At 44.8% G+C, this 23,944-nt stretch overlaps 1 protein-coding gene across 2 annotated transcripts in view; it reads right to left on the bottom strand.

Moving 5' to 3' along the window:
- SHROOM2 (shroom family member 2) overlaps nt 1-23,944 on the bottom strand; it is a 162,847-nt gene that overhangs the window by 54,057 nt on the left and 84,846 nt on the right. For both annotated transcript variants that reach the window (XM_066599927.1, XM_066599928.1), the window contains exons 4-5: nt 19,113-21,691; nt 10,311-10,389 (exon numbers count right to left, since the gene is read on the bottom strand). In XM_066599927.1, the coding sequence (XP_066456024.1) occupies nt 10,311-10,389; nt 19,113-21,691 (2,658 nt within the window). The remainder of the gene's footprint in view (nt 1-10,310; nt 10,390-19,112; nt 21,692-23,944) is intronic.

The raw sequence follows: 23,944 nt of genomic DNA, 5'->3' as shown, positions 1-23,944 counted from the left end.
CTATGTTCATGTGAGTTATGTACGTCTCGCAATGCACAACTAATGTGATAAAATCGCCTTTGTTTAAGTTGTAAATTGGTTTAGGCCACCTATAACAGGAAGAACAATTTAGGGACTTTATGGCCGGCTGTCCACGAACGTTGCGAAGTCCCGCGGCAGATCGCCGCTGCGGGAGCGGCCGCCTGAGAGCAGGAGCCGCACACGTTTCTCCGCCGGTCTGCCTAATCTAATAGATAGGCTGACCGCGGAGAATTGGGGCAATTCGCAGCATGCTGCGAATTGCCCGCCGCGAGTGGAGAATCGCAATGATTCTCCGCTCGTGGACATGGGGTTGGTGCTTTCCATAGCAACGCTATGGAAAGCTTCAGCCTTCTCCAGCCTGCGTGATTCGCTGGCAATTTACCGCCGGCGAATTCACGGTTGTGGACAGGGGGCCTATGATAGTCATATTTATGCATTTTTAGACTTCTAAATAATAAACGAGTTTACTTTTATTGCCAAGGTTCGCTGTCAATGGCCTTATACTCTGCCTGATGTAATTGGTCGCCTACCTGTATTCAACCTGTGCAGAAAGCCGCAGGAGCAGCATATCTGCAAAAGAACAGCTCAGTGAATACTATATCAGAAGCGTCATATATGAAACACCAGAAACGCGCTCACAGCATAAGTACAGCACCAGAACCAAGCTCATAACAAATACAGAACGAACCAACTTCAGCACACAGATACAATAACATAACCAAGCTCATAACAAATACAGTAGCAATACTAAGACTACGTCTGTCCGATGCTCCCCCTACAAGCTGGTGATCGGCGGCCAGTGCGGCCGCACAGCTTGCATATGGGCAAGGCTGGCACAACCATAATCCTGAAGCGCTTCTATGTTCTGCTATTTCTTACGGTCTTACGGACACGTAGTAGTGAACTTTATGGATACTGCCCAAGAGCTTCTGACAGAGTTTCACAACCACTTTCCCTTTCCTCTAGCATGTGCAGACAGCTCGGAGAGGGCTCATTAAAGGTTTCATATGATACTTGTCAAGTGGAAGGCAATCTGGACTGTCAAATAATATAGCTAAAACCTAGAATAAAATGAGCCACCAACACGGGAGTACATGGTACGTGTCGGGTTTGTGTATTTCCTGGCATCATCCCACTACTTCCCAACAGGTTAAACAAGTTTCAGTGATCGTTAAATGCTTCTACAGACCCAGATCAGAACTCACAAACATTATTTTAAGACCATTTGCAGAAAGCGGTGGAGACAAGAAGATTTGCTGCTTGATATATTATTCCCAAGCCATCAACATTGGCAAGAGTGACTGTTCACACAGATCAGGTTATCTCTAGAGATGAGCGAGCGTACTCGGAAAAGCACTACTCGCTCGAGTAATTTGCTTTATCCGAGTATCTCCCTGCTCGTCCCTGAAGATTCTGGTGCCGGCACGGAGCGGGGAGCTGCAGGGGAGAGCGGGGAGGAACGGAGGGGAGATCTTTCTCTCCTTCTCTCCCGCCCGCTCTCCCCTGCTCCCCGCTGCGACTCACCTGTCAGCCGCAGCGGCACCCGAATCTTCAGGGACGAGCACAGCGGTACTCGGATAAAGCAAATTACTCGAGCGAGTAGTGCTTTTCCAAGTACGCTCGCTCATCTCTATCTCCCCTCCTTGTCTAATGAAGCCAATGAGTACTACTCCGGTCACATAGAAGTAGCAGGGTAAAAACTGGGCACATTAGATCAAAATGAAAAATTAAAGTACAATATGTAATATTAAAAAAAAACACTGGCCAGTGAACACAATGATCACAAAAATGGGCATCTCAAGGCATCCACAGATGCCAGACATACAGTGCCAGAGCAATGCAGACACATGATGGACCTGCCATTACCAGGAGGAAATCTCACCAAGGGTGTACTATATTAGGGGGCTATACGAGGGGCCTCTACTTGGGACTTAAACTGCCAAATGGAAGCAAAAATGACTTTTTTAAACTTGAAAATATTGATTTTATTTCTGCGGGACAAATTTTTAAAGTCGATATCAAGAAGCTCTGGGCATACTGGTAGCCGATCCAGAAGAATGGGTTGTCCCATGGAAGATACTGGTGGTATAATGCAAAAATCCAGGGATCAGCTGCTGTCCCCCCCCCCCACTAATCACTGGGACAACGTGGCAGTGTGGCTGGGCCAGCTACTTGGCGCCTCGTCTGCTGTGGCACTAGGCTTTCTGCAGGCAGCCTGAACGAGTTTACAATCTATATAGGTTGTGGCACAGGAGCCATTGTAGTGGTGTGTTTGAGCCACTAGGAGGCTACATGACAGGAAAATGGTCAGTCGAGAAGGGCTGTCCTCTGCTGTGGAATTGCCCAACTAGGCTCCACCCGAGCGGGCTCGTTAAAGAGAGATGTAAGACCCTCAGTGGAGGCTTCCATTCTGAACATGGTAAGGACGGGCTCATACAAACGTATTTGAATTGCGTATTATGCGCAAAATTAACGTGGTTATGATACGCAGTAATTCACGGACAATTAAATGCATTAACTTACGCCGTTTCGTTCACACTTGGGGCTCATTCACACAAGTGTATTGTCACAGTATACTATGCATGGGTTTTTCCTATGCGTAACACGAGGGGAATGGAGTCAAAGAAAGTCTATGGACTTTCATTCTTCCATCCACACCTGCGTTAGAGCTGCAAGGGGACATCCATATAAATCGCAGAAGGAATAGATGGCAGAATGCTCTATTTCCCTGCGTTCCATATGCCATCCTTGAAGGGCTCAATATTGAAATGCTGCCCCTCGCAATGCCCACGACAGGGCAATGTTTAGTATGGAGCAGGAGATTTTTAAAAAAAGAAAGAAAAAAAAAGTCACACGGCGCATGTCCGATCTCTGCTGGCAGATAGTAGGGGCTGCAATGAGTACAACGCTGTGAGGCTCGCAGCATTGTATTCATACAGCCGCGTGGAAGAGCCCTTGCATGTATGCATTGCTTACTACCCGAGCACAAAAAAGAATGCAGCATGTGCTCACTGATAAAGTTGGGTGGCTAGGACCAACTGGGAAAGAGACATTGGTAATCTTTAGTAAAAGGCCAGACGGCCAGGTTTTGTTTTTGTACACCGAAACTGTGTGAAAGGTTTGCTGTGGAGAAGCTTAATAAAGCTGGCAGGAGCCAGACTGAAAAGAACTTTGGCGTGAAAGTGAATTTACTCCGTGTGACAAGCGTCTTCTGCAGAAAGATGGTGATGCTAGTGAGTGACTAATCCCACAGATGTCACAAGGTATATTGGTAACTAATGTCACTAAATCAGTGGCCCTCTGGTTAAAATATGCTACCAGATCATCAGTAAGAGAAATCTTTTATTGGGGTAAGAGGGTTTGGAGAACTTGTTGGATTTTTTATTTGCTCCTGGGAATCAGGGGTGCGCCAAAATAATGTATAGGCAATGGCTGCTTTTCATGCATATGCAATTAGTGCAATAAATACCCAATCTAAAAAATATATCATTCTATTCTCTTTGCTTTAGAGGTTTCATCTCACTGGACTTTTTACTGTATTTATACTGTTTTCCACCCAGTTCCATCATCCACCTAAATTGCTAAGAACGCAAAAAGAAATGCATACCCGTAGCTTTAATTAAGACACAGGACGCTAACATATTAAATAAGCCTGACTCTGCACATTGGCATGCTAAAGAAAACATGTCGAGTACGTATGAAAAACATAGATTCTAAGAGGTTTGCCGCCTTGTCAAACCAAAAACACCACCCCCCTTATTACAACCCGCACCTCAATGCAGAGGACACTGGATGCAACTCACTCCCACACACAACTTAAGACATCGCAGGGATATTCAGGAGACGTAAATATATAGAAGTCATTGGTTTGCTAATCTTGATCTGAAAAAGAGAAGACAAAATCCCAGCGGGGCAGAACTGTTCAATACATCTCTTCCCCAGTCCATAAATTGCATCAATTCCGCTAAAGCTTTCTTTGGTACTATAAAGTCCGTGGCCCGCAGTCTATATTCACATACTAGTAATTAGGAAATTATAAAACCAGTGTTTCTGGCGGCACAATGCGCCACACAGCTCTGCTACATGCACGTCATATACACACACACACACAGCACTGCTACATACATTGTTCATCCCATACAACAGGGATCAGAAGCAACACAGAGCTGGAGATGAAGGACCTGTAATGATGTCATAGTCATGCTCCGCCCCTGATCCCAGGATTGTGACGTCAAAGGTTCTGCATCCTTGTGCAGATTACGTTGGGACTACAAACCCCTTGCGGCCTCAGTTGCTATGAAATACTAACACACACCTAGTCGGACAGCAGCCATGTGTATACAGGACATGTGATGTCAGTCATGTGATATGGGCGGAGCATGCAAGTCACTCACAAACCACTCACTCACACACAGACAGGTGGGTCATCGTTAGTAGTCTGATACAGTTTTTTGACTGCAGAGAACCCGCAACAGATAGCCATGTAAGGAGGTGGGGTAATGGTTATTACCCTCATTGTTTTCGACTTAAATTTTTCCCCATAGGTCTGCCCCTTTCCCTTTTTCTAGTGCGCTCAGCGGGCTGCTGCGGGTAGGGTTGCCACTTAACATTTACAGTTTTGCTAAGAAGTGGAGTTTCCTGGGTTTCAGATAGGTGGTGCCCAGCGCCAGCACCAACCCAGAGCTTGATGCTAACTTGGGGGCAGCATTGCGGCTCTGGGCCAAGCAGCTGCCGTAAAGCAGGAGTTAGAAGGAAGTTATAATAGGAGGCCGGAAGCAAGAAGTGCTTCTCTGACTGCATACAGAGGAACCTGATGCCGGTGCTTTAATAGCAATAGCCCAACCCAGACCCTGCAAAACAGGCCGGAGTGCAAGGGAGAGACTCCTGAGCTGGAGTGATTGGATGGTTATCCTGAGCAGACTCACAAAGTCAAATGGCTGGTGAGATGTAGAAACAACCCGAGAAACACTACTCACCCTCCTGAGTGTTCGCGACCAAGTTTTACGTAAGAGTTTGTAACCTGGTGAATGTTGTGCATTTACAAGTTACTGTTAGGACTCATTCATATGAGTATTTACGCCGCGCATGGAACCCACTGATTTCAATGGGTTCGTTCACAGCTACGTATTTCTTACATGACTTTCATGCAGCGCGTCCTAACTTGTGTGCGTAAATACACAGGAACTTGCTACGTATTCTTGCAAAAAAAAAGTATCAATGGAATTTCATGTGTTTTTCTCACGTGTGTAAAAACTGCAGATAGGCCACCTGCAGACAGCCGGGTCGGATCCCGCTGCGAGAATTCTCACAGCGGGATGCGGACCCTTGCCCCTGCAGAGACCTGCGGCTCAACCGCTCCTTGCTTCTCCTCTTCTCTGCGATATGCCGGCTGCCGCCCAGCCGGCGCATGCGCAGAGCGGAGCCGGCGGGTCTCGACTGACATTTCTGTGCGGGCCTCTGCGAGATTCGCACAGAAATAGAACATGCCGCGATTTGTAGCCTACAGTCACTTTGGTGCAACCCAACCTGCTCTCCAACTCAGATATGGGCATCCTGTAGAGTTGTGCACCCAAACTTAATAAATCTGAGCTGCAACATCCATGTCTTACTCAAGAGCCCCTCACACATATTCTTCGGTTCAGTCCTCCACTTTTGTGGTGTTAATGTGGCATTTTTCTCCACTCACTTCAAAGGGAGAAAAGTAATACATGAGCAGCGGCGCCCACCGAAACGAGAGCCAGTGCTCGTCAACAGTTCTTCTCCTGAGAGCAGACTTCTATCTGGGACATCCATATGGCGTAATGCAGAATATTGGCCAAGATTGTCCTAATGGGACCACCTCTACTGTCAGTAATACTAGATATACCAAGGCCAGTCCTTTTACAATAGCTATTAAAGGCCATTTCAAGTTATTCCATTGTAGGTCCATCTAGAGACTTGTCTTCTGCTAGAAATAGACCCCGAGACCCTCATAGCCTATTGTACAGTGGGATTCATAGTAATAGTTAAGAGTGATAGAATGATCCTCAAAGGTGATATGCAGACAGATGATTAACAGTATGCACCAACTAGTTATTTCATCTCGTTACTTTAATTACTCCGTGTAAACACTAATCTCCATTGCTACATCCACAGTTTGCTCTGCCACTATTGATGTGTCTAGTCTTACAAGGTTCCCATATAATTAAATGTTTTGTAAAATAGGCCTTTGTAGTTGGTTCTGCCATCATAAAGCACTGGTTTGTCAGCTGCCAGATTCCAGTGGTCATTATGCGATGGTGTAGTTCTTCTAGAACGGAGATTGCCTGCATCATCTATACCACGTGTGTCAAACCCAAGGCCCACGGGCTGAATCCGTCCAACCACGAGGTCCAGTCACAGAAGGATTGGCTCTCCACTTTCCCCAGGTCACACAGCCAGCGCTTGGCAGCGCCAACCACCCTCCAAGGTAGGAAGCTCAGTTCTAAAGAAGTGGAAGGGGAGAAACGCCAGAGAGCTACATGTTGAGGAGTAGTTACATATAGGCCTCATGCATATGGGTGTATGTAGTTGCGGTCCGTGAAATGCGCAGCATTGTCACAGATTGAAACTGCAAATTCAAAGCAGATTTGCTTTTTTCTTTGCACAAGTATTTACCGGGTTCTTCATATGCACACAAATGTACGAAAAATGCAAGAGGGTCCCTTAGATTTTTCTTCCTTTCTGCATAAGCAGGTAATGAATACGCATGGATTACGTATATTCACTGCGTATTTATGCAATCCCATTGACTACAATGTTAAATTTTGGACGGTAATACAGACCAAATAGGACATGTGTATTTTACACGTATGAGAAAAAAACTGCATATGAAAAACACAAGTCTAAATACCCCAACTGGGTAGGAAGATGGAGCAAACTGTGCTTTCCTAGCAAAGTGCCGCCATAAAAAAATGGAAGGTACATGGTTTCTTAGGATGGTACGGTCCAACGATGCAGTAATCGCATGCAGCTGAAACCTCCCCCTCCTGCAGAAGCTGATGGCCACACACCCATTGACCGCAGTTGATTGGCCTTCATGGTTGGCCGGGTTTTTACCACATTGTGGGGCCGTACTCTGAGAAGAGCAACATAGGAGCAGCACAGCATGGTGTTCTAAAAAAGTTAACCCCAAGTAGTTATTACATGGGGAATGTAAATATTTACTAAAACAGACAGGTGAGGAGTGATGAAAGGTCATCTGTAAGGCCTCATGTCCACGGGCAAAAGAAGAATTAAAATCTGCAGCGGATTTTAAGGCCTCATGACCACGGGAAAAATCAGGCCCGCTACGGATTCTCCATGTAGAATCCGTAGCGGGTCCCTCCTGCCCCGCGGACATGAGCGCTTAAAATAAGAATTAACTTACCTCTCGCCCGCTCCGGATCTTCCCTTCGCCGCGGCGTCATCTTCTCTGCGTCGCGGCCGGATCTTCTTTCTTCGGCCTGGCGGATGCGCAGGGTGACGTCGGTGACGTCAATAGAATCTGGACCATGCTCCATTTTCGTGCGGGTCTCCCGCGGGGACGGCTCCCATGGGCTTCTATTGAAGCCTATGGAAGCCGTCCGGATCCGCGGGAGACAAAAATCGGAATTTACTCACCCGCTCCGGTTCTTCCCATCGCCGCGGCTCCATCTTCTCTCCGTCGCGGCCGGATCTTTTTTCTTTGGGCCGGCGCATGCACGGGGCACGTCACCGACGTCACCCTGCGCATCCGCCGGGCCGAAGAAAGAAGATCCGGCCGCGACGCAGAGAAGATGACGCCGCGGCGAAGGGAAGATCCGGAGCGGGCGAGAGGTAAGTTAATTCTTATTTTAAGCGCTCATGTCCACGGGGCAGGAGGGACCCGCTGCTGATTCTCCTTGGAGAATCTGTAGCGGGCTTGATTTTCCCCATGGACATGAGGCCTAAGTAGTTGTATTGACCTATGTATCTACTCCCAACCCTGGAGACTAGCTAAAAACGGCTGGTTTTTCGGGTCTCAAAAAAGGTCACCAAAAGTCTTTTCTTGCAAAACTGGAAATGAAACCGATGTGTTTATTCTAGAATAGTGTAGATTTAGTAGAAATCAGCTCATATTCTCAGTCGATACGGGTAGCTGAGTCAAGAGCCATGGTCGCTCCAAACCCAATATCCCACGGTCTAGTCTCCAGTTCACCATATGCATCCATTCTCCTTCCCATACGCCCCATCTATTCACCAACAGCCACTATAGTTCATGCTTCAATGTAAATGACCCAACATTACTGTAGGAACGGCAGCAATGAATCCGATAACAGGGTTACATTTCCACGCCGTCAGCAGTATCCATGTGCGCTATATTACCAGATTATTTTGCGGAAGTTATCTGGAGGGCAGCTGTGGGAACTATGAATACTTCATAGCGCTACAGCGGTTTTAATGCATAAACCGATGATCGTACCTGATATAGGAAAAGATCTACCAATCCAACACCCGATGGTTCAGAAATCCTACTAATCTGGCATGTGCAAAAAGTAGTTCCATGTTGGATTTGCAATAATATACTTACACGCGTCAGTGTTGTATCGCTGTGGGCGGTTTTCCAAGCTCAGAAGGGTTGACAGGTTTCCTTTAAGGGCTCATTCACACAAACGTAATTGAATTGCGTATTACGCGTGTGATGTACGTGAGTATAATACGCGGTACATTGCAGCAATTCAAATACATTGATTTTTTCTGTTCCACTCCCACAAGGGTTTTTTCATATTTTACCGCATATTACGGGTGTATAGCCTTAGGTCATTCTCACTTCTGAGACCGCTGTGCTTTACTGTGATTTTGCGTAGCATTTTGGACTGCACGTTACAGCGGTTTGTAATGCACCCCATTATTGTGATGGGTGATGAGGTGCATTAAAAAGCTGTAAATCGAGCTAAAATAGGACAGAGCTCGAAAATTAAGGCTTTTGAGCGCTGGTCTGCGAAGCGCCATTAAAGTCAATGGGAGCGTCATCTGGCAGAGCTTCAAATGCCGCGCTACTCATTGTAAAAAGTGCGCTGTGTGAGAGTGGCCCTATTGCGCTCTATGGGTGCATATAAACTGCTGTACATATACAATACATTGCGTATCGCGGCGTTTTATACACAAAGCTGCTAAGAGACAGAGCGGTGAATTAAAGAAAAAAAACAAAACAAGTCATACTGTGCGTGAAATACGCAGCGATACCCGGCTCACCGTCAATTCACACAGCAGTAATACACGCAGCGTTTTACGCATCCGACCGTGGGAATGAGCCCTAAATTGTTTTATATACCTGATCAGCCACCTGCCAAATTCTAACATCTCCTAAAAACCCCTTTAAGCCATTATCATAGAGTTTTCTGAAGCTTATATACAGGGTGTCCCGTAAGAACGTATACACACTTCATTAGCAACTATTAAATAAAACTGAATATATAGCAATATGTAGCATCATCTGGTCTTTAAAGAGGTCAGCAGCCGCAGAGGTCAGACATCCTTTGTAGCTTTTATGCAGATATTGGCCATGTTGAAGTGTGTAGACATTTTTTTTTAAGGGGGGGGGGGGGGGGGGGGGGGAGCACACTGTATATAACATATACACATTGTTTCCATTTAGACATTGATATTTGCAAAGCAGAGTCCAGCCTCTCCAATCAGCAATGCTTCCTGCATTCTGCAAACCGCTCTAACACCACAATGCATGTCGTTCCCATTCAGGGCAGAAGTGGCAATGTCTTCTATAGCAGTAGGTGGATTTTGCATACGAGACGCTTCTTCTGAGCTCCGTGCATGCCTATTTCTGATCGTGATTTATGCCTCCCACACTGATGCAGAAATCCGATGGAGGCAATAGAGAATCCATCTATACATGCAGCAGAAATAGGGTTCTGTTCCCAACAAGGGCCGATTGTGCAAGACACACAGGATGTTCTCTCTAAGGAATTTACTAGGTCCCCCCCCCCCCCCTGCCTGTATGATTCAGTATATAGGAAATCCAATCCAATATAATCCCCTGCCAAGCATAATATCAGTGATCTATAGCTGCAGACACAAGGCAGAGGATGGAAAATGCAACTTCCCCTATAAATGGAGAAAAAAAAAAAAAGGAGGCATGCAAAGAATTAACAATCGTGACCCTCATTATAATCCGGTAGCGTATGCAGGGCTTTCCCTAAAAGCATTGGGTGACTAGATTAGTTGTGACTTGCAGCAGAACAGATGCAATGCAGTCCCATAGAGGGGTACAGGTTGTGAGTGGCATACTTCTGCCTTGGTAACAAGCACCTTACCTTCCTTCTGCGTCCTTGCTGCAGTGTGGCAGGCGAGCGCTCTCAGCGGTTTCCGTCTGCTTGGTTGGATCTCCGACGGCTCCCTGCAGAAAGGGATTTGAAAGCACAGAGTCAGACAGCCAGTCATCAAGTTCCAGGATGGAGAATCTGTTATTATGGCAGCCTGTATCTGTGGGTTTGGTCTGCATGAAGCCAATAGTCTGCCGGCTTGGCTGGAGTCTAGCAAGCGACCACATGACTCTCCCACTACACATCACTATTCACTGGGCTCCCTTATCTTCAGCAGCACAAGATGTAGAGCCAGGAGATAAACGTTTGGGCACTTGCAGACACTTGTTTGTAAAATGTACTGCTGTAAATAGGATAAACTGGTGGGTTGGAAATGTGTCCAGCCTCAGTGCAGGGATTGTCAGCGACTCCAGATGTCATTTAACACTTTTAAGTTGTTTTTTAGCTGTGCGGAACGGGTGTGGCGCCAGCGGGGAACTTCGTGTTTTCTGGATGTGAACACTTTTTCAAACAGAGATAGCAAAGTATTGAATAGACATTTAGGGAGCTTTCACACAGGCGACAAAAATCACACAATGTGAGAGCAAGTAAAAAAGCAGATTTATGAAACCAATGGTTTACAATTGTTTCCGTCCCATGGTATTATTGTATCTTGTCAACACCAGCAGACTGGGTGGAAGCCTATTGATGGCCTGTATCCACCCAGTGCACGCCCACACGCTGATGATTGGCTGTGTGCAGCAAGGTCCTCAAAAGGTCCTGGCAGCGTGGGGATATACTTAATGCTGGGATGGAGGGTTAGAGGTTGTTTCAGTGTTAGGATAATAATGTAAACCTAACACTGAAATGAACCGTCACCCTAACCCTCCATCCCAGCCATAAGTCATTCATGGAGGGCAGTTGATGCTGCTAACTTCAACTCCCCCTCCAGCCCCCCTCGCCCCAGCACCCTTGCCCTCCCTCACTGTCAACCAGCACTGTGTCCGGAATGTTCTTGCACTCTCCACTCTCCGCGCTCCCCTGCAGCCTTCCCCTCCCCCTCACTGACTGTCACCCACCGCTGTCCCCTAACCCTCCAGCCTTCCTCTGAAACGTCCCCCTCCCTATGACCCAGTGCTGTCCTGTGCAGTCTTACTGCAGTGTCCCCCTCCCTCCCTCTCACCCAGTGCTCCTCTCCAGCCTTCACCACAGGTCAGACCACATATGGAATATTGTGTACAGTTTTGGTCACCGGTACTCAGGAAGGATATATCAGAAACAGGCAACTAAAGTAATAAATGGAATGGGCGGACTGCAATACCCAGAGAGGTTATCAAAATTGGGGTTAGTTAAAAAAAATGAAAGAGGGGTGACTAAGTAACTATGTATAAATATATCAGGGGACAATACAGAGATCTCTTCCATCATCTAACAAGTGGGCATCCTCTACGTCTAGAGGAAATAAGGTTTTTACACCAACACAGAAGGGGGTTCTTTACTGTAAGAGCAGTGAGATTGTGGAACTCTCTGCCTGAGGACGTAGGGATGGCAAATTTGATAGAAGAGCTTAAGAGGGGACTGGGCGCCATTCTTGGGCAATACAATATTAGATGTTAAACATCACCGATTACTCCAGAAGGATCGGTAATCCGGGGATTATTCTGATTGCAGATTGGAAGGATTTATTTTTCCCTTAAATGGGGAAAATTGGCTTCTTCTTCATTGGGTTGTTTTTTGCTTTCCTCTGGAACAACATTGGGGGGTAATAGGCTAAAATGGGTGGACGTGTCTTTTTTCAGCCTTACGTACTACGTTACTATGGTTCGTCCCCCACATACTTTCATTACTATTCACACCTGCATTTGGGGATTCCGTTTTCCTGCCCTGTTACGACAGAAAGGAAGGTGAGTCACCTGGGCAAACGGATCCGTGTTATGATGGAACTGAATGGCGCTGAACGGACCTCGTTAAACTATTACAGGGGGCCGTTTGGCTTCTGTTTGGCAAGAAAAAGTCCTTCATGCCAGACGATTTCCTGCAGCTTTAATGGTGGATCTGCGAGGGAACCTCTGGACGCAGATGTAAACATAGCCTTTCACGGGGAGATGCTCTGCCAATAACGAGGAGTTATATTTTGCTGCAGCATAAAAAATTAGATCAACCGGCAAACAAGCATTTGTTGACTGATCACCACGCTGTTTGTATGGCGCAGTAATTGGGGCATGTAAATAACAAACGCTCGTATGAACTTGCTCAGCAGATCATCTACTAACAAACAGGCATTTAGGAGTTTGCTCACACGGCCAGGATATCATTTCTTTGCCCTTGTTTTCCTTGTGCAGCCCGACAGGCAGGTGTGCGTGCAGATTAGCCCCATAATAATTCAGTGGAGCTAATCTGCCGCTTTCAGAGAAGAAGCCAATAATGAATTTGCCGTGGACATTGAAATCTGTAGAGATTCTTTAGTCTGTGCTGATTTTTCCTGAACGCGTGAAAAGCATATAGAATATCATGAAACGCTTACAGACTTGTATGTAGGAAGAAGCAACGACAAACAATAGTTTTATTGATCATTCGGTAGATTGGCAGTAATTGCTAGGATCTCTCAGAAATTAATGAATTGTGACACGTTACAAGTAAACAACCCGTGAGATATGATGTACGATGTTCTGCTTCTTCCAGTAGACCACCCTTCTACAACAAATTCCCATTACACGACTACTCGCTAGGGTGTCTAACCACATAGGATGCGGTCTACAACGCTGCGTGTCTGCACTCTTGAGGAAATCTACTTGGTCACCAACACTGAACAGAAAGGTTGGCAACGAGGAGGGGCCACTCCTTCCTTAAGCTGTTCTTTCATGGGTGGGTGGCATCGCCAAGAAAGATTAGAATTATTTACTTTGGCAAAAGAACGCTTAAAGAGTTGCTGTCACCACTTCTGACATGTCTGCTCTAGTAAATATTTGTATTCTTCATTAAATAACAATTCGGGAACATCTCAGAACTCTTGTGTTGTTGTGCCGTTCCTCTGTTATTCTTCCTAGAAGTTTAGGAACAAATTGACAGCTAGGTGCTACCAACAATAAAAGGTGGGTGTCCCTACACACCGAGGCCTCGTTCACATGGTCTTATAAGGGTCAGGTCCAACCAGTTGGATTTTTCTGAGCTTCGGATTGTGCCATAGATCTTACTGGAGATCCATGTGCAGATTCAACCTCTAGTCAACTGGAAAAACTTGCATGCAGATCTACATGAAGCTACAAGATATGACATGTTGATTCTTTTGTTCCATGATGGATTATCAAACCCTAGAAAAAGAATGCTAAAATGGAGAGGATTTTGCAGTGGATTTGGGAGTTAATCCACAGGGAAATTACGAGACCCAACACTGTCCCATCAGTGTGGACAATAGACCGTGTAGGGACTTATACAGTGAATGAACATCTGAACCGGCCAATGATGTATAAACAGGCGGCCCCAGTGAACGATGTCAGAGCTCGCTTGGGCCGCCTGTTTACAAATCGTTGGCCCATTCAAGCGGCAAATCGAGAGGTCTAAACAAACCCATAGTCAGGAGTGTGACAGGTCTTTTTTACAGCTCATCTATCAACAAAGTAAAGGTTCACATTTCGACACGTCCACCAGAGGGACCAGAAGATATACCTGCACCCCATGTCTAGACACAAGTCCCAGTTGAAAAAGCAAAAGGACCCACAATGTCCACCAAAGGACAAGCCCATTTGCGGATCAATTGAGGTTACCCGAGGTTTGTAATTGAAATAACTCACTTTAAAAAGAAATAATGACACACATGACCTTGCTCTGCAGAGTTGGGGAACAGACAATCAGAATACTATGAATGACCCAAAGTACCCCCAAAAGTACATGAGCCTGAAGAGGATGAAGAGCATTGATTTTGTAAATTTGTTTAAAAGAGATGTAATGTCCTGATAACTGCACTCAACTGTGGATATCTGAGTAATTCTATATTCACATAGCATTAAAGACTTCCATTGATCAGGAGGAGTGTCGTATCACCTTAGGGAGAGAAATGTGTGGAGACACCTGGGGGGTGGGGGGGTGGAGTGGGTCGGGGATGGTATAGTTTCTCCTCAAGGAGAGCACGCAAAAGGGGTGTGGGGACACCTAGAAGGTGAGTGAGGAAACTTATAAGGCCATGCTAGCTCCTCTGGGTAATTTATGTAAATAAAGAAGATGGAAAAATACCTCTGCAGCGCCACCTATTGGATGGCATTTCTTCAAATCAATGTGACTTTCTAACAAGTCTCAACAATGATTGGAAATAGGAAAATAAGCCAGAATCCATACACAGACAGCTGTGTCTGGATGTTTGCCTCTCAGTGTGCAGTAGGTTTCTGGCTTAGCTTGCGAGAAGCCTGCGATGCGGGTCAGGAGGGGAGTCATGTCTCTTTAAGGAAAGCACCCAAAAAGTGTGTGGAGACACCTAGGGGGTGAGTGAGCAGACTTATAAGGCTGCCATCCAATAGGTGGCGCTGCGGAGGTATTTTTCCATCTTACTCATTTGCATAGCCTTCCATTGAGCACTCTGATAGACGTTCCCTTTGAATATCCAAACACAATATTCCAGTGGAACTCACCATGGAACTTTAAAGGGGTTTTTCAAAAGTCGTAGAAATGTGACAGAGGGCAGGCGATGACAAAAAACAAACTGTAAAGTACTCCCCAGTAAGTTGTGTCCTTGGTTCAGGGAAGCCACCACGGACCTCACCACTCCGAATCTGGAAGCTTCTGCAGCAGTCATATGCCAATAATCTTTCACATGACCACTGCAGCCAATGACTGGCCTTAGATGTCATGTGCCGTTCATGCAGACAGGACCACTAAACCCGGTGACTGGCTGAAGCAGTCACAAGACAATTGAATGTCACATGACCACTACACGAACCTCTAGGACCGAAGCAGTGGGAATCAGAGTGGGTGCACTGGATTAGGGATACATCTAACTGGCGAGTAGGACAGAGTTTGTTATTTACTGCCAACCCCAGCTCTCAGCCACCTTTTTTATGACTCAGATAACCCCTTCAGTGAGACAAATTGAGTCAAGAGGTGCAAACTTTCGAGTCTATTTGCCATGATTTTTGCTTAATATGGTCTTTTTTTGAAGGACAGAATAGCATAGTCGACTAGGATAGCGTCCACTGAATAAGAAAAAGTAAAACCAGGTCAAGCGGAGTTCAAAATTTGTACTATTTGAGGGCGCCTACCCACTTGCGATTTTTTTTCCTTTGCGTTTTGCGTTTTTTCTGAAGAGCAATTAGGATAGAATGTGTTCTTGTCCACTTGCGTTTTTTTTTTTCGGTCCATTGCAATTTTTAACATAGGAACTGTCAGTTGCATATGTGTCCTTATTTTTCTCTTAATGCACCCATGAATGTCAATGGAAATTAATGGAAAAGGCGTGAAAAAGCCACGAAAAAGCTGCGGAAAACGTTGCGTTTTTCACGCACGAAAATCGCAATCGCCAGTGGGTAGGCGCCCTGAAACTGTTGTCCTTGATAAATACAATGGTTTTCAATACCGTTTGAGCTGAAAAGCTCAACGGAGAGCTTTAAGGGAAAATCCACAGCATTTCTGTATCAAAACCCGCATCAATGGTGCACATTTTGACTTTGATTCAGCTGTAAATCCAGAGCAGATTTCAGCCCATTCAGACGCTCCAATCATCTTCGAATATGGAGTGCCATCACTACCGAGAGAGCAGCGCACTCAGTCACCTGGCAACCGCTATTGAGCGCTGCTTGGCAGATTATGTGGAAGTGGGCTGCCCGTCACCCAGGAAAGGTGGCGGCACTCCGTATTCAGAATGTGCAGGCGGATTCGCAGGTGAGTCAGAGTTAAAAGCCACACCATTGATGCAAAATGTGATGTGCTTTTTGATGCAGAAATGCTGTGAATTTTCCACTGTGGAAAATCTGCAGCAATACTCTCTAAGTGTGAACATACTCTAGAAGGACATCTGTCAGCATCTCACCAGTTACTAAACCACTAGTATGTTAGGGGCACTGACATGAGGGACAGGCTACACATATCTATCCTGCTGCCCATTCTTTTTTATGAATTGGGAAATCAGCGATTGATATGGCCACATACCATGTGTAAATTAGGCTAGAACTATCCAATGGGAGGTCCAATACTAGAGAGTGGTCCTAGACTTTTTATGTGATCCTCAGCCCCTCCCGCTGACTCTTAGTTGTGAGTCATATCTGAACCACCAATCAAGAGCCAGGATGAGAGGTTAAGGATTGCATAATGTAGAAAGCCCATGACCACTCTAGTAATGGACCACCCATCAGATGGCTCCAGCCAAATTTACATATTGCACATGACCATATCCTTCACCTATTTTTGGGTTCCTGATGATATACGAGCAGTGGGGGATGGACAGGCAGCCAGTCCCTCATATCAGTGTCCTTGCAGTTCTACTGGCAGGTGTTTACACTGCACAATTTTTCGGCAAGCCGCTTGATCTAACAAGTAGTTTGTATGATAATCGTGCCGTGTAAAACAATTTTTACACGCATTTATTGGCAGGCAAACGACCTCAAGAAGGTTTGTTCTTGCTTTCCTCTAGTCCAACACATGAATACAATAATTGGTTAAACTGGATTGGCGTCTGTCTTAAACTGGCCATGTAATTATATCTAAACATTTTGTTTAACTTGAAGCTAAACTTTAGCTGTGCTCACTGGAAAGCTGAACTTGTACCCACAAAGTACATGTTAGGTTTGCAGCGACCTTTATATTTCAGTAACCGTAAACTCTGGCGCTACTGGAATCTCCAACAGAACAAGACAATTAGATCAAGAAATCTTCGTCGTTTGGAAAATGTATAGGGCATTCAGCGAAAGTGACCATGGTGGAGCACTAAGGTAATACTGATGATGTGGATGCTTAAAGGGGTTGTCCGGGTACTGGCCAACATTCCCTTGACATGACAAAATAAGCAGTACTTACCCGCCCTCTGCCACGGTGCTTGTTGTAGAAGATGTCAGAGGAAGTCACCTGATCGCTGGAGCCAATTAGAGGGTCACCCTTCTGAGCTCCTGGTATCATGGCACTCACAGAACATAAGCATGGATGCCAGGAAACCGCCTGGTGATGCCGTAGCCTCTGAATGGCTGTAGCTGTCAGGTGACTTCCCGTGACGACATCTTCCACAAACGCGAGGACGACAGCGATGCTACAGTGCTGGAGTCCGCGGCACAGGGCTCTTTTTGTTACTCTAACGCAGTTGCAGTTACCGGGAGAATGTCCCCAAGTAACTGGACAACCCCTTTAATATTAAATGCTATAAAATGATATATTGTATTTCAAATTCCTTCCATTATGTTTTCAGTGCTACAGAATTTTCATTCAGATTTTCATTGTCAATTCAGGGAAGAACAAACAGAAATTAAACCACGTTTCCATCACTGATCCGGTTTTCCTTGGGAGAGGATTTGTGGCCAAGAGGTGTGCCCTATGGAACCACAAACAGTATAATAGGAGTGTGTAATAGTGGTTTGGGTGTTGCCTTCACACACAACAAGTTGTGGTTTCAATTCACATGAACCGTATAGATCGGCAATTATCTTATTCCTAGAAAATTATTGCCGTAAGTATTGTGGAATTACACAAGGAACTTACAGATATGCAAACAAATCGTATTAAAATTAAACGGGCCTAAAAACCAATAAATAATTTTGTGGCCTTGTTCCTTTTTTACATGCAGCTTAATTGTTATGCCATTGCTTTACAACGCAGGCCATAATAACATAGTATATTAGGCCGGAAAAAGACATATCTCCATCCTGTTCAGCCTATTACCTCCCAATGTTGATCCAGACGAAGGCAAAAAATAACCCAATGAGGTAGAAGCTAATTTTCCTATTTAAGGAAAAAAAATATTCTTCCTGACTTCAATCTGGCAATCAGAATAATCCCCCGATCACCGACCCTTTCTGAAATCACAAGTGTTTATAGCATACAAGATTGTATCGCTCAAGAAAGGCATCCAGGCCCTCTTGTACTTTTTTAGTGAGTTCGCCATCACCAAGTCCTCAGGTAGAGAGAGTTCCATAGTCTGACTGCTCTTACTGTAAAGAACCCCAGCAGCATTCCTGCGAGTCAATGTCAGACTATTTTTAAACAAGCCTTATAACAATGACTGGGCATTGTAAGCTAAATACAGTAACTATACACAGACAGCTGTTTTGTTTTCTTTTTTTGCCAATTATAAGTGTGAAGTAGGTTTCTGGCTCGGCTAATTAGAGGCGTATGGACATTTTGTTTAAAAAGTCTGACATTGACTTGCAGGAATGCTGCCTTCCAATAGGTGGAGGAGCAGAGGTATTGTTCCATTTTCCAATTTTCATATTTCCCAGAGGAGAATGGATGGCCTTATAAGTCTCTTGACTCACCTCCTATGTGATCTCCTTGAAGGGAAACTACACCATTCTTGACCCATTCCTCTTGTTGCAGGGTGGTGATGGGGTGTCTCTATGTAGTCTTATGTGGTCGACAATGATTGGACAATGTAAACAGTATGTAGGGACGCATCCCCTACTACTACACTGATCAAGCAATGCTGACAGTGAATTTTTAAGAGTGACAGCAGAGGAACAAGACAATACAAAGTTCAGACATCTAACGATAACGGACAGGTCCTCCTTACTAAAGAAGCCTCTGACAGCTCAACATTTCTTAACACAGTATCACAAGTAAAAAAATGTAAACACTATAAAGCATACATATATCTTAAGAAAATCCGGCATTGGTAGGGAATCAAACTTGCCTGTGAGTAGAAGTCTGTTGTAGGAGATGATCTCGACCTCTCATGCATGTATTGTGATTTTTGAGACGGGTCAAAATCAGCATCAAGGATGTTGTCAGCTGAGTGGCACCTGCCAGAATTCTTCCTTTCGAGAGGTTTCTTTTGCTCTTTCCAAGATGCTTGGTATTCTGCAAAAGTACCCAACCTTGGAGGTTGTTGGGGTACAATATTATCACAAGATGTATAACTAACGCCATGATGTTCATCTTTACGATTTCTATCCTTATCAAGTAAATGTTCAGTTCCTAGAGATGCGGCCCGAGATCTCTTTTCATGCCACGATTCGGCAGGTTCCTTATCATAATCGTTGACATTATGGATCTCGTAACCGACATGTAGTTTTTCTTCTGGGACATTAGAAGGTGGTGGTTTCGAAGCAGCTTGAGGTGGCGTAGTTTTGCATGTATCTTCAAAAAATTTCCATCTGTCTGCAAAAGAACCAACAGCTCCTCTAGAAGCATCCTGGTTTTGAAATTGTGAATCATCCTCAGAAATCCCGACTTCATTCATCTTCTCAGGCTCAGAGTAGGATTTAAGCTTTTGTTGCGCTGTAAATCTTTTTCTGCCTCCAATGCGGGACATGTTTTGAGAGTTGCTTGTTGTGGTACTCTGCTTCGGCTGAATATTGTCAAATTGGTAAGACTGGCCATCTGGTGGGATCACGGGCTTGGAAATGTTATACCCCTGGTTTCTCCGTTCGGGGGAGAGTGAAGGATCTACAAGACTAGGTTCTAAATCTCGGCGCTTGAAAGAAGTAGCCCTTAAAACTCTGGCCTGGGCCTCCTTTAAATGGTTCTTGTATGTGTTTGAAAAAGAACCATCAGATGAAGGGTTAATACTTTCTACACAATCCTGGTTCCAGTTTTCTGCATGCTCTCCATCGCTTGATTCCGTTAAGGTTGCTGTACTTTTGCTCTTCTGCAAACGGGCCCGCTTTTGTTGGATTTCATTCCTCAAAGTTGTTGCGAAGCGGTCACTTCTTCGGGATTGCTTTTCGTTTGCATCGGGGGAGCTTACCGATCGATTTCTTCCTTCCTGAGCTAGGGAATGTAACATAGGTGTAATCTGAGGGGTTATCTTGCTATCTTCTTCCTCATTCCAAGAATATTCTTTCGGATGTAATCTGAACTTATTGTTTGAGATAGCTCTGTTTACAAGGTCATGTTGTGCAAAATTATGGCCATCGTATAGTCCTTCATAATAATCGCTACTTTTTCTCGGTTTCATCCTTTCACTACTACTTAAATGGCTGTCTCTTTTCCCTGTCATTTTAGGACTATATTTCTCGTGGTTTTCTGGTAAAGGCTGATTGTTCTGCTGAGGCAGGCAATAATTGGTCTTTAGGGCAGTATTGTCTTGAGAGATGGATCTCCTCTCGGAGACATCTACTTGACCATGCTCTTCTCTATATTGATGTGTGATGCTACCCTGAGATGGCAGTTTGGTACCTGCATTGCTAACACGGCTCTGTCCATTACTGTCTTTCACCTTTAACCCAATATTGTTTTCAGAAGAACTAGAGGCTTTTGACTGATGAGTCCGGTAAGCATGCGTTGGGTCTTCCACCAACTCGCGAGTTCCGGAATAAAAGGTCACTTGTTGCGGTTGTGCTTTAATGGAAGCTGAAGCTCTTGAATTTTGGAAAAAAGTGCTTTCGTCACTGTACTGACGCTGGTGATGGTAATTGTAAGACGGTTGGGCAAACCTAACATCGGTGGTGGACTGAGAGAGTTGTAATCTATTGGAATGAGGTGCATTGTTTTGATATTTATCTTGGTGGGACACGATTTGATCCAAATTAATTTCGGACTGGTAAGAAGGATTACTAATCCGCCTCACATCTGCTATGTTTTTATCTGGTCCTCTTATATGTCTTTGCTGATAATCAAGAAGATCTGAATTCCATTCAAGTCTCGAATGAGATTTGTTTGCAACATTAAAGTGCTGTGTGCCTGGTAACTCTGAATGTGTTTGAGCAGGTTTCTCATGGGTTTTAGTAATAGCATAACTATCACTGCGGAGTGGAGGAGGAGGCGGAGGTGGTGAAGATGACGCTTTTTTCTTATCGGGAACATGCCAAACAGGTCCAAAACTTGATCGCCCGGAATGTTTTGCATCACCACCATCATCCACTCTTTGAGACTTGTTACTCTCACAGAATGTAGAGGGAGACTGGTATCCCTGTTTATGTTCTGCTCCCATGGTTTCATGTATGAACTGACCAGTCATTTCATGCCCTTGTTTCGTGCTGTCCCACTCATTAATTTTATACAATAAATTTTCACTTGAAGCAGATCCACTTTTAGACAGTACATGCTCTGGGGTGATAAAGCTGGTAGAGAAAGAACCATATGCGGAATCCCTCTTATTGCTGTTGCCTATATTATCTATGCTGTTATTAGATTTAGCAGAAGATAATCTGCCAAAATGATAAGTTTGGTCAATACTGTCCATGCTCCCCACCGAGCTAAAATGTCCAGACGTTCTATGCAAGTTGGTTTGGTCCCAAGAGCTTGTTAAGTCATGAGATGACGAACTAGAAGAATAAACAAAAACAAATATATTAACTACTTTATGAATAAACACATTTCTTCATCTTATTCCTCTGTTTGCTTACTTGTAAAGTATGTCTTATGTAATCAATACAATAATGTTCTAAAATTATTGTAATGAGTTGGAAATGAATCCCTTGAGAACACTTCCAGTTCCAGTTTCGTGATTTTCATTCTTCATCCCTGCTGCTTTCAAAAGGTCCTAACTGTTTACAATTATTCCATCAACTTAGCCACACGAGGGCTTGATTTTTGTAGGGAAATTTATATTTTTCAATGGCACAATTTAATGTATCATTTAATTTATTGAAAAAAAAACAACAAACTTTCTTTTTTCAGTCCCCATTGGGGGCTTGAACTTGTGATTATCTCATCACATGTACAATATACTGCAATACTTCACAATTGCAGTATATTGTAGGTTTAACATCAGCCTATTATGCCCTGCTTTATATGTTGAAATTAATGGCATGCCCAAGAGCCTTCACTAGGTTTCAGACTGCAATGCCAAAGGAACTGCAATTGGGATATAGAAAAGCCTAATTATAAAGTATTAAATGATGCCTATTATGAGAAATGTATAAAAGCCTGCACTGCTACGAAGAGATTCGGAAGACAAAGGCAGACTTCTGTGTATGTGTTTTGCATGGGTTGGTAAGTCTATATATGGGTACTCTTAGGGCGGACACCCACTGGCGTTTTTTTCTTTATTGCGCTGCGAGAGCAAGTGAAAACACTCGCCTTGCAGCGGGGGAAAAAAGCCGGGATGACGCCGGTCTTTTCAATGGGGCCAGTGGCAGCAGCGCTAGCCCCATTGAAAAGATAGGGAGAATACCGCAGACTGTCACAGCTGTGGCAGAAGTGCAGCATGCTATCCCATTGCTTTCAATGGGATTGGCGCCGCTACTGGTCCGATTGAAAACAGTGGTTTGTGGCAAACAGTGCAGTATGATTATCGTGGAAGGGCTTGAAATATAAGCCCTTCCCTGAAAATCATCATTAAGTGGTAAACAAAGAAAAAAAAATGTACTCACCTCTCTGTTGCGTCCTCTGGCTGGCTCCCCGTCACTGCTGTCCAGCACTTTCATCAGCCGGGGAGTTAAAAATCCCTGCCTCCTGAAAGGGCTGTGCTGATTGGCCAAGCACTCAGTCAATTACAGCTAGTGCTTAGCTATTAGCTGAGCGCTAATTCATTTATGAATAGCTAAGCACTAGCTGTAATTGGCTGAGCGCTCAGCCAATAGCCAAGCACTAGCTGTAATTAGCTGAGTGCTTAGCCAATAGGCACAGCCCTTTCAGGAGGCAGGGATTTTTAAATCCCCGCCTGCTGAAAGTGCTGGACAGCAGTGTCGGGGAGCCAGCCGGAGGACAAGTGTAAGCGGCAGAGAGGTGAGTAAATTTTTTCTTTTTTTTACCACTTAATGATGATTTTAAGGGAAGGGCTTATATTTCAAGCCCTTCCCCGATAATCATACTGCAGGGTTTGCCACAAACCACAGCTTTCAATGGGACCAGCAGCAGCGCCGATCCCATTGAAAGCAAAGGGATAGCATGCTGCACTTCTGCCACAGCTGTCACAGTTTATTTAATAAACCAAACTGACTAATCTAATAATCACAAACCTATTTGCCGCAAGTCCTATGTATTGACTCATGACCTAGTTACTTATATGGATAATTTGATTTCACAAAAAAATCTCCTCATTTTAGATTTAGGCCAGTCTCACACAACCGGACTTGTATTACGGATTCCGCGATCGCCGCCTGCACGTACGATCAGCGGTAAAACTCGGGCATTGAAAGGCATGAACTTTCGATTTTACCTGCACAATCACGGATGTGAATTGCGTATTCTGCGAGCGTAAAAAATAACGTAGCATGCTCTATTTTGCCGCGGACGGCCTTCATTGAAGTCCATAGAAGCGTCCAACGCGCAGCCCATACACAATTAAAACTGCGTTTGGGCTGCGGCTATCTGTGTCATCGTTTAGCGATGGCATAGAAAATACAAAGACAAAAAAACCCAAAAACAAACAAAAAAAGAAACTAGAAATGACCATCTGCATGCCTCGGCAGCACAGTTTAATGAGGTACACCAGGTGAGCGGCCGGGCTTACAGCCGGAATCCATTTGTGGACGCCCATGCTTCTCTATGTGTGGCTTGATTTGTGGGTCTCCACATGGATTCCGCAGATCTAATTTGTCCGGGGATATCGGGCCTTACACAGTTTTAATAAA

Source organism: Eleutherodactylus coqui, chromosome 4 (assembly GCF_035609145.1).
Source record: "Eleutherodactylus coqui strain aEleCoq1 chromosome 4, aEleCoq1.hap1, whole genome shotgun sequence".
Lineage (NCBI taxonomy): Eukaryota > Metazoa > Chordata > Amphibia > Anura > Eleutherodactylidae > Eleutherodactylus > Eleutherodactylus coqui.
This window is presented reverse-complemented; position numbering and strand designations above follow the sequence as displayed.